Raw genomic sequence first — 11,073 nt, 5'->3', positions numbered from 1 at the left:
GGGCCTGTGCAAGTGACGTGAGCAATCACTAGGGGTGTGCGTGCGAATCCCCATTCAGCGCACCTGAAGAGAGGCAAAGGGAGGCCAAAGGAACCCAGATGGCCCCAAATTAGAGTGGCTGCCAACTCTCCAGGTGGCGCCCAAAGATTGAGATAGGATGATTCCCGGGTTGGGGAATCATCCAGAGGGGTCCCACGTATGCTACCTCTAGGAAGGTGGCAGCAAGGAAGTAAGATAGCTCCACCCCCACCGGGCAGGGGCAGGCAGGCAAAAACATCCCGAGCCACACAGCGGCTGGCTTGTGGGTCTCCCCGCCCCGTTCCCAGCAATGCAGGAGATTCACACAGAGACGTCTCCCTTACAACCCCAGAGGCCCCTCCTCCATGACCAGAAGCGCTATTTGCCTAGCCTGCTTTGGAAATCCAGAGGTGGGGTGCCCAGAGGCTGAAAAGGAGTTGGGAACTTGGGAGTCGGGCTTGGTCCCCTGTTCAGGGCAGGGGACAGCAGCAGAACCTGTGCACTGCACGCCCCTCCCCCAACCACACCCAGCCCGCCTGCTCAATGGCCAGGAGAGACTATAAGGAGAGATGACTACTAGTCCGCTCCGCTTTGGAAATCCAAGGGGGACCCCTCTGGATGATTCCCCAACCCGGGAATCATCCTATCTCAATCTTTTTTCGGGATTCCCGAATTTTTTCGGGATTCGGACAAGTGCATAAATTGCTAATTCGGGATCCCAAAAGCCGAAAAACGTTATTTTCGGCTTTTTTTTCGGCTCAGGATCCCGAAATGCACATCCCTAGTTTGGTGTACCGGTTAGGAGCGCAGACTCTAATCTGGGAGAAGCGGGTTTGATTCCCCACTCCTCCGTGTGCAGCTGCTGGCATGACCTTGGGTCGGTCACAAGTTCTCTTGGAGCTGTTCTCTCACGAGCAGTTCTCAAAAGAGCTCTCTCTGCCCCACTGACCCCACAGGGTGTCTGTTGTGGGGAGGGGAAGAGAAAGGAGATTGTAAGCCGCTCTGAGACTCCTTCGGGTAGTGAAGGGCAGGGTATAAATCCAGTCTCTTCTCTTCCTTTTCTTCTTCTCTGGGTGACCTGCAAAGAGTGTGGCTTCCCTGCTGCTTCGGTCAGGCTCTGCTGAGTGGCAGAACGTGCCCTTTGCAAGCCCAAGGTTCCAGGCTGGCTCCTTGGCATCTCTGGCAGGAGGCCTGGCATCTGTTGGAGACCTTGGAGAGCTCAGAATAGAAAAACGGCATCCTCTAAGCGGGCAGTGTTTAGAAAGGGGAAGGGAATAGCCGGCCTTCCCTTGTAAGACTCCATAAAGACATGAACAGGAAAACTCCCCCCCCCCTTTTCCAACTTTCTCTCAGCTGCACTCAATGTTCTGTGTCTCCGACAGCCTGCTCCGTTTTCACTGGGTTGTTTTTAAGAGCCAGTTTGGTGTGGTGGTTTTTGAGAGCCAGTTTGGTGTAGTGGTTAAGTGCGCGGACTCTGATCTGGGAGAACCGGGTTTGATTCCCCACTCCTCCACGTGCACCTGCTGATGTGACCTTGGGTCAGTCACAAGCTCTGGCACAGCTGTCCTTGAAAAAGAGCCGTTTGTGTCAGAGTTCTCTCAGCCCCACCCACCTCACAGGGTGTCTGTTGTGGGGAATGGGAGGGAAAGGAGTTTGTAAGCCGCTCTGAGACTCCTTTGGGTAGTGAAGCGCGGGGTATAAATCCAATCTCTTCTTCTTCTCTTATCTTCTTTAAGGATTGTGTTGCTTTTTGGTTAATTTACAAAGTCATGTTTTTTACAGGTTTGCTTGGGGGAGTCCTCAGATATGTGGCAACTCTGCCCTCCTCTACGGATGGCCCGTTTTTCCTGCTGTCTTAACACGAGGACAGCTTACATTTTATTTATATTTCTACACTGCCTCTTCCTAAGAGGGCTTTGGGGCAGCTTACAATAAGAATAGCAAACAGCATCTATAATTAACTAAATAAATAATAAACTGAATCGTTCAAATGTTTTTATATGGATTTTAATGGTTACTTGTGTACCAACCAGTGTAAGCCACCCTGAGCCTGTTTCCAGGGAGGGTGGGGCACAAATTAAATAAATAGTAATAATAATAAGACAGTAAGATCATGGAATCATAGAGTTGGAAGGGACCCCCAGTCCAACCCCCTGCACAGTGCAGGGAATTCACAAATACTCCCCCCCCCACAAAAAACCACAGTGACCTGTGTTCCCTCTAAGCTGAGTTAGTGTGAGCCAGCTCACAGTTTTTTAGCCTCTGGCTCACACATTTTTGTCTCAGCTCAGGAGGGAGGGCTCCAGAGCAAACTAATTTAGGCAGCAGCCAAATCACTTGCTCACAACTTTAACGTCAGTAGCTCACAAAGTAGAAGTTTTGCTCACAAGACTCCACAGCTTAGAGGGAACATTGCCAGTGGATCCTGCTCCATGCCCAGAAGATGGCCAAAAAAAAACAAACCCTCCAGGATCCCTGGCCCAAACTGGCCTGGAGAAAAATTGCTTCTTGACCCTACTAGTATAGTAATAATGTAGTGGGCCAGAGCTTCTTGGATGCCATCTTATTTGTGCATGTTCATCTCTTATTTCTTAGGCAGGGAAGTTCGACATCATTCCTACAATGATTAACATTGGATCGGGCTTAGCCCTGTTTGGTGTGGTAAGTGCTCTCTTCTGTCTTATGTGGGGCTGTGGCTACTGCGGGGTCCCCAGCACTGGCTGCCGTGTTGCCCACCAAGCGCTTTTAGACAGTGGGAGGGTTAAGTGGGGCGTTTGCCCAGTAAGGGAGGTACCTGCAGCAGCCATTTTGTGGATGACTACGCCTTCTGTAGCAGCATTTTCTGGCAGCCATTTTGTGGCTATGACCACCACCACTGTGTCATATGTCCAAAGGTATCTGCAGGCTCAAAAATGTTGGGAGGCCCTGGCCTAGAGTGTCAGATGATGACCACGGAGGTTTAACACACACACGCTTCCCATCATTAGGTTCCCTGGGTGATTTTGGGTCTAAATAGATGAGATTTTAAAAAAATTTCCCTTTCATTTTTGACTAGGCAACGGTTCTCTGTGACGTCATTGTCCTGTATTTCATGAAGAAAAGGTATTACTACCGAGAGAAGAAATATAAATATGTGGAAGACTATGAGTTGGTAAGTGTGACACTTGCATTTTCTGCATGGAGCTTCTCTTTGTAATGTTGGTTTTACTGCTCCAAAAGCCACTTAGAAGCTCTTCTTTGGGACATCTTTCTTGTGTTTGTGTGTGTGTTGGGGTTCTGCAGAAGCTTTAAGGATAGCTTACAAACTTGTGGTTGGCATGTTTTCCCATCACCTCAAAGGTGACCTAGTAACTGTTGTTCTGTCAGGGAGTCTAGGATTGCCCACAGAAATATCGACACTATCATGAAACTTGGATTCTTAAACTTCCTTGTGTGAGATCTTGCCACAAATAAAGAAAGTTCATAACTACAGGGTTCATACCCTGGCTAAAAAGGCTCTTGTCGGGTAAATATAATGCTTATATAGCAGGTTTCTCGAACTCACAAAGCTGAGGGAAGGCAGCACCTAGTGTTCCTGAGGCATAAACGCGGCCTCTTCAGACAGACCTTTTTCTCCTCTCTTGGTAGTCCTGAAGGAAGAGTTACGGAGCCTCTGTTGAAGATTTGGTCCACCACTTCCCAAAATGGCCTTCCAATAAAACTATTCCCTGACCAGAGATTAAAAGATTCCCACCAGTGTCTGAAAATCCCACAGCAATTAGGCTGTGTCCAGTCCTAGTTTAAAGGGAAAGCAAGAAGACCTTCTATGAGGTGTTGCTGTTCGGTTTATTCTTGTGTGTAAACCATAAATAAAGAAGGGATTGGATTTATACCCCGCCCTTCACGCGGGAGTCTCAGAGTGGCTTACAATCTCCTTTCCTTCCTCTCCCCACAACAGACACCCTGTGAGGTAGGTGGGGCTGAGAGAGCTCTGACAGAAACTGCTCTTGAGAGAACAGCTCTGAGAGAACTATGACTGACCCCATGTCACCCAGTTGGCTGCATGTGGAAGAGTGGGGAATCAAACCTGGTTCTCCAGATTAGAGATTGCTGCTCTTAGCCACTACACCAAACTGGCTCTCAGATGCCTCATATGGCCAAACGTTTGGAGCCAAACAGTAGGAATCATTCATGGTTGCAAATCTGTACTTAAGTGTTTTCTGAAAGCGCATGCCTGCAAGACCTACCATCCAAACTATTTAATGTCTCCAATTGGAGCTAAATCTATCATGCTCTGCAAAGTAGCTCCTTATTGGGGGGGGGGGTATGTAAGTGGGTCAGTTTGGGTTTGATGTTATAATTTGTTTTGTAAGGCACAGAAAGGGCAAGTGATGTTCTTAAACTAAAGCCAAAGTATGTTGACTGCAGCATTTTGTGGGTTGTTTTGTTTGCAAGCAGAATGCTACTTGACTTAATGAAAAAAACCAAAAGCCACGTTATAGGAACACGGGGCACATTGACCTAGGAACCCTACTTACGCGAGCCTTCAGTCAAAGTGAAGCTGGCTTATAGAACCAAGTGCGAAGGATCATTAGGAAATATTTAGTAGAGGGTTTTCTTGTGTTGTTTCCACTTCTCTCTTTCTTTCCAAGGGAGCCGGTGAATCTTACGGATCCCAGGCAGAGAACCAGCAGTGCCGTGATGTCAGATGACCGCTCCAAAATGGCCGCTGTCGACAGTCCTCTTCATTTCACATACACAGACTGTGAAGGAGAGGCCAGCGCTGGACTGTTCTTTCTTGGGAAATGGGATTGAGCGCCTGCCCTTTCCAAATGGAGGCGGGGGGGAAAGATATTCACTTAAATGGGCCGCGTATTGCTGTCAGGACACCCTGCCAAAGACCCACTGGAGTAAGGGAACGTGAAAACGATGGCATATTTGGCGAATACCTGCTAACGCTTTCTGTGAAAGTGGTCTCTTGTAATTCTGTGGGCCCTCTAACTGGTCGTCTCAAAGGGGCAGGGCAAGCTGTGTCTTCCCCAGCCTGAAACAGTGCCTTTGTGTGTCCAGAAAATATCCCCAGGAGTTTCCGCCCCTTCTAGGGAGTCCTACTTCATCTCTGCCGCACCAGATCCCTGAACCCCAGTTGATTCCCCCCCCCCGCCATTTTGGTTGTAAGTTCTGCCTACTTTCCCAGCTAGGCAACGAAAGGGTGCAGACAGGCGATGCCGCTCCAAGGATTGTGACTGTTCTGTCTCAGGAGCACTGTGGACGTGAAATCCGGGAAAGGTTCCAGGTGAATTCCTAAACGTCAGTTCCCAGCAATTTAAAAGGATAGCAAACAAGCCACGATGTTTGAACTAGATTAACGTGAAGGCATATTTGAGGCGCCAGGGCCTCTCTCTCTGCTCCTCCCATTCCTCTTTTGGGGGCCTCCAGAATACAGTTTTAACCCTCTTAAGGTTTGAAAGAATGTATAGATGTACCTGCACTTTATTTTGGGGGGGGGGAGGACTACAGAAGCCGAAAAAAACTACTGAATGTCCATGGAAGAGCGAAACCTATTTATTTTGCAGAGGAAATAAATTTTTGGAAACGCAGCTTCTGATCCCGGTCTGCCCTGCTTTTTCCTCATATATGGCGGAAGTCCAGTTAATCTCGATTACAGAGTGTGAATGTGGTTTCACTTTCTTCTGTTGTATGTGCTCTTAGGGGACAATGCGAGAGGACCCGTTTATAGCCTAGGTGATGTTAAGGGAAGGGGTAGTGCTCTGCTAGACGCCCCTCCCTAAGATAGCGTCTCAAGGAGAATACGTTTGTTTTTAATATGGGAGATCAGTCTGAGGAGGTACGGGCCAGGAAAAGTTTCGTCACTTCATTCTGGATGTTTCTATTAACACTCCTTTTAAGATGGACTAGCCACTTGGCTCAGAGGGTAAGACGCTGAGCTGCAGACCGGAAGGTCGGTAGTTCGAGACCCGAGTGCCGCGTGACGGAGTAAGCTCCCGTCTCTGGCCCCAGCTCCTGCCAACCTAGCAGTTCAAAAGCAAGACATTGCAAGTAAATAAATAGGTACCACTTTGGTGGGGAAGGTAACAGCGTTCCGTGCGCCTTGGCGTTTAGTCAGGTTGGCCACATGACCACGGAAACTTCTTCAGACAGCGCTGGCTCTTTGGCTTGGAAATGGAGATGAGTGCTGCACCCCTAGAGTCAGAATCGACTGGCTTTCGAGTAAGGGAAACCTTTATCTTTACCCTTTAGCCACTTGGCACATCAGGGCTGATTTGTTGATCATTAATAACATCCCAGATATGGCCCAGGTTTTGAGCCTGACTCAGAGTCTGAGAGCTCCACAGAGAATCTAACACAGGGGGGGTCCCCAACATTTTTGAGCCTTCAGGGACACTTGGAATTCTGACAGTATGGTGGGCGCAGCAGCCAAACGGCTGCCACAGGATGTGGAGACGGCCAAAAAAACGATTGCCACAGCTTAACTTCAGTAGCACACCACAGATCCTTGGGCTCTGGTGGCTGCTGCTGTGAAAGGAACATTTTTTAAAAAAAAATTGCACAGCCAATGGGAAGGCTGGCTAGGCAAGGGCCCTACCTGGCCCCACCAATTTCCCAAAAGCAGCTGGCAGGCCCCATATTGCAGACCCCCAATCTAATTCATGCAGATTTAACACCGTAAAAAAAACCCCTTGCGTTAGAACTGACCACGACCCATTTTGGTGTGTACACAGAAACCACTCTGCAAAGAAAGGCAGCCTATTTCCCCATTGCATTTAGACATCTGATAAAAGGAGAACGGACAGCACAAAGGATTTAGGGTAAAGTACAAGCGCCAGTTTGGTGTAGTGGTTAAGTGTGCGGACTCTAATCTGGGAGAACCGGGTTTGATTCCCCACACCTCCACTCGCACCTGCTGGATGACCTTGGGCAAGCCGTAACTCTGGCACAGCTGTTCTTGAAAAAGAGCAGTTCCTGTCAGAGCTCTCAGCCCCACCTACCTCATAGGGTGTCTGTTGTGGGAAGGAAAGGAGTTTGTAAGCCCCTCTGAGACTCCTTCAGGTAGTGAAGGGCAGGGTATAAATCCAATCTCCTCCTCAGCTTGAAAAAGAGCAGTTTCTGTCAAGAGCTCTCAGCCCCGCCTACCTCACAGGGTGTTTGTTGTGGGGAGGGGTAGAAATCCAATCTCTTCTTCTTGGTTGTTTGTCGCTGATGGTAAAACCAGCAGTATCCTACGGTTTGTGTGTGTGGGGGGGAAACTACCACTGGCCTGGCTGCTGTTTCAGTAGCTGAGTTCAGTCACAAAAGACACATTTAGAAGTCCAGCATTCCTGATTACAAATGCATAAAGGGGTACTTAGAGCCATAATGGAATATGGTTTTGGAATTCACAAAAAAAACACCCCGCTTTAAACATCTTAAAAAGGAGTAATGTTTATTTCCAGAGGGCTTGGGGGCAGATTGCTCACTAAAAACCATATGACCCCCTCAACACAGTTACAATGATTAAAACACATTCATTTTTGTTCTAACCTTTTGCCATTCATCCAAATTGCTCTAAACACTGAAAGCTGGTTAATTTCTGTTTTTGTGATGGAGTGGGCAAAAAGACAGAAATAAAGCCGTTCTCTTAATGCCCCAAATGTATTTTAACTGTATTCCGGTCTATGACTTAATTTGCAAAAAACAAACAAACCAAAAAGTGCTAGAGCTGAACTGGTTGGTTATTTCTTTGTGCATTTAAATGTGCATTTAAACAAGAGTGTGAGTTTTTAATATTCTCCCCTCAATTAGTCTACCACAGGGCTCTCAAAGGAGTCTCTGTGTGTTTTCCTTCCACAGTTGTTAAGACACCCAAGAGAGAATTGCTGCTTAAAAATTTACATCTCGCTGACATCAAAGGCAATTCCGCCTCGGTCTCTACTAAATGCTTCCGGTTGTACCATGGCACAAAAGGAACAGGAAAAGGGATCCTTATACTGTATAAGTAGGGCTGTCGGAGCTATACCACACGGCACAGTCTTCCCATGACTGTACCGGTTCAGAAAAAAGCAAGAGTCTGGAAGCACCTTAAAGACAACAAAATCTGTCGCATGGCAGTAACTCACAAATGCTCCTATTCTGCCACAAATTTTGTTAGTTTTTAAGGTGCTCCTGGACTCTTGCTCTTTTCTACTGCTACAGATAGATGAACATGGCTACCCATCTTGATTCTGTACCAGTTTGGAATGGGTGAACGAGGGTAGCAGATTGCATAACACAAGTTTCCCCTGGGGTACGCTCTGCCCATGCTAGAAATCTAGTATGGCAAAAGAAAAGATTCCCAGATATACTTTTGGGAGCTGGGATTTTTCCCCCTTTTAAACATGGGGAACCGATTCAAATACTGCTCCCCCTATTGTCACAGCAAAATCAGTCCAGCAAACATCCCCCCCCCAAATCTCTGAATAAGGATATGAAGAAGTTTATATATGAAGTTTGGCATTTTATCTCCTGATCCCAGATAACTGATTGAGAGAGTATTCAGCTAGCAGTTATGAGGATGCAAGACTACATCGACCTTGGTACAGTTCGAAAAGAAATGCGGCTTTAGGATTAAAAAAAAGCCTGAAAGCAGCTAATTCTGCGTACGAGCTGATCTGAATATCGACAGGCAGCAAAATCTATATGTCATTACACTAAAGTCCCTTGTAGCAAAAACTGCAGGAGCTGGGCGTTGGTTATTATTCAAAATGTATTAAATTGTGTAACGCGGCAGGAAGTGTTGGATTGTTTGTTGTAAAAACCCTGAATTTTGGACATACCCCTATAGACACTGATCAAGTAAGGTTTCCAGCAGTACAGTTTGTCCTCAGCTGGACAGAATTTAATTTCTAGCCAGCTCTGTGCCCATCTCACTTTGTGCTTAGAGTACAATCACATCGAAGTCCAGCACGCCGAGGATTCTGGTAGTTTCAAGCCCTTTTGGCGGGGAGGGGAAAAAAAAGACATTGCACATCTGGAATGGTCAGAATCCAGCAAGCCACACTGATAGTATGATCGCGACAAAGGGCAGGTCGGGCACTCAGCGGAACCAAGCCCTGCTGCTGTCAAAGTCGTAAAGGATCGGCACATCGAAGGCAAAGGCCTTTTTAAAGGAAAAAATGCCCTTGATGGAGAACTACTTGTTTGTGTGTTCTGTTTTTCATGCAATAAAAAGTGTCAATACAAAAAACGGGGAGAAAACACCAAAGCAAGAAAAAGATGTACATTACTGGCAAGTTTCAGACACTCTACTTGGCACAGAATGTCATACGTAGATCGGTCCATTTTAGCTGAAAACGAGAATGGTAGGCTCTGAAATGTTTGGCCTGAAAACTTGGCTTTTGAAACTCTTGCCTCTTAATACCACGACCCCCATTTTTGAAGGGTTTTTTTTTCACTTGTTTGCTTTTTGTAAAGCCAGACTGGTAAAATGACCCCATTGTTCCATCTGCAAAACGGCCGCTGGTCCCAGGCCTGCTCGCAATTCCTCCAGTTTGACATCTGATGCCCTCCAGAGAAGAGAGTTACTGACAAATGGACAGTCGGATTTTTACAGCATGCTGTTATTAAAAAGCTCGGCACGCCGCTTCGCAGAAAGCTGGTTGGTTCTTCCGGCGTGCCGGAGTGTCCTTCCCCTTAGAGGTGTGCATGCGTCGCGAAGGGAGCAGGGAACCAAGTGGCACATCCGAAACCAATGGGTCCGTTTCAGGAAAGCAGTTCGTCTTCCTCCACATCTGGCAGGTCGCTGCTGAGCTTCAGGTTGTCTTCGCTGCCTTGCTTCCTGCTTTGGAGGAGAAAGGAAACGCACGTTGAAACGAGAGCTTTTCCTGCTCCCAAGGTGAACGGGGGGGGGGGTTGCTACGTATACTCTTAACACGTCTCTGCCATCGTCCGCACCCTTCCGATGGCTCCAATGTGCCAGGAAGTCTCTATGATGAACGTGGAGGTCCATGCAAGCCGTTTGTGATGCTGCAGCCTGGAATATCAGGGCAGCATGTTCAATATACACAAGGGGGCCCTGAAGCTAATGTGCTCCGTACGTGCAGCGGAGCCCGGGGGAATCTTGTCTTGCAGGCAGTTATTTCCCAACTGCATGACACAGAAACAGGCAGGGATCGAGGCCCCCTCGATAGCCCCGTGCATATCAAACGGTCCATCAACCTGGTCAGTTTTGCAACTGCGTTACTGTTAAAAAAAAATGAAAAAAGATCATGCCGCACGTTTTGGGGGCAGGGAAACCCAAGAGTTGAGCATTCCACGTAGCCGAAGCGGGCCCCATGCTCTTCCTTCCCATGCAGCAAGGGGAGGGGGTTTGGCCCCAAACTCGTCGCGTTAACAGACAAGACGGGGAGGGAGGTTGGGATCATTAGGCAATCGCAAACTTTACCTTTGACTGAAGTAATACTTCACATTCCCCGATTTGTTTTTTCTGGAGTCGTAGGGGAAAGGTCGGGAGGGAGGGGGAGGAAGACGGAGGAAGCGGACGTGAGAAGACACGCACGGAAAAAAGAAATCGGACGGCGTCGGCCACCCTTGGGTGGAAGAGCAACGATGCAGAAGTGCCTTTTTAGATAAGGTTCAAACAATGCAACCGGGCTCTTTTTGCAGCAAGAACTCCTTTACCTATTAGGCGACACACCCCTAATGTAGCCAATCCTCCAAGAGCTTCTTACAGGGGCTACTGTAAGCTCTTGGAGGATTGGCTACATTAGGGGTGTGACTCAGGGCTCTTTTTGCAGCAGGAACTCCTTTGCCTATCAGGCGACACACCCCTAATGTAGCCCAATCCTCCAAGAGCTTACAGAACTCTTCTTACAGGGGCTGCTGTAAGCTCTTGGAGGATTGGCTACATTAGGGGTGTGTCGCCTAATAGGCAAAGGAGTTCCTGCTACAAAAAAGAGCCCTGCATAAACCAAAGCAACAGAACTGCAAACAGTGTAGTCCATGTGCCCCCAGGTTTCGCTACTGGGTTTAGGATTTGGCACTGCTTTAAAAAAATTCATGTTCTATCGAAAACAAACAAAACAGCAGGTTTCTAGCCCA

General features: G+C 47.7%; 2 protein-coding genes across 4 annotated transcripts in view; one reads left to right on the top strand and one right to left on the bottom strand.

The window, feature by feature from the left end:
- P2RX4 (purinergic receptor P2X, ligand gated ion channel, 4) overlaps window positions 1-5,483 on the top strand; it is a 28,119-nt gene extending 22,636 nt beyond the window's left edge. The window contains exons 10-12 of the mRNA XM_015417706.1: window positions 2,614-2,679; window positions 3,074-3,169; window positions 4,650-5,483. Coding sequence (XP_015273192.1) covers window positions 2,614-2,679; window positions 3,074-3,169; window positions 4,650-4,709 — 222 coding nt within the window. The 3' untranslated portion in view covers window positions 4,710-5,483. The remainder of the gene's footprint in view (window positions 1-2,613; window positions 2,680-3,073; window positions 3,170-4,649) is intronic.
- A 1,969-nt stretch (window positions 5,484-7,452) lies between these two features.
- CAMKK2 (calcium/calmodulin-dependent protein kinase kinase 2, beta) overlaps window positions 7,453-11,073 on the bottom strand; it is a 72,246-nt gene continuing 68,625 nt past the window's right edge. Inside the window, exons 17-18 of one of the 3 annotated variants that reach the window (XM_015417703.1) lie at window positions 10,418-10,459; window positions 7,453-9,811 (exon numbers count right to left, since the gene is read on the bottom strand). In XM_015417703.1, the coding sequence (XP_015273189.1) occupies window positions 9,736-9,811; window positions 10,418-10,459 (118 nt within the window). In that variant the 3' untranslated portion in view covers window positions 7,453-9,735. Of the gene's footprint in view, window positions 9,815-10,417; window positions 10,460-11,073 lie in introns of all 3 variants that reach the window. The other 2 variants (XM_015417704.1, XM_015417705.1) reach the window with 2 other exon arrangements.

The sequence above is a fragment of the Gekko japonicus genome, unplaced genomic scaffold, assembly GCF_001447785.1.
Source record: "Gekko japonicus isolate JY-2015 unplaced genomic scaffold, Gekko_japonicus_V1.1 scaffold64, whole genome shotgun sequence".
NCBI classification, from domain to species: domain Eukaryota; kingdom Metazoa; phylum Chordata; class Lepidosauria; order Squamata; family Gekkonidae; genus Gekko; species Gekko japonicus.
Note: the sequence above shows the minus strand (reverse complement) of the source record. Positions and strands in the feature narration are given on the sequence as shown.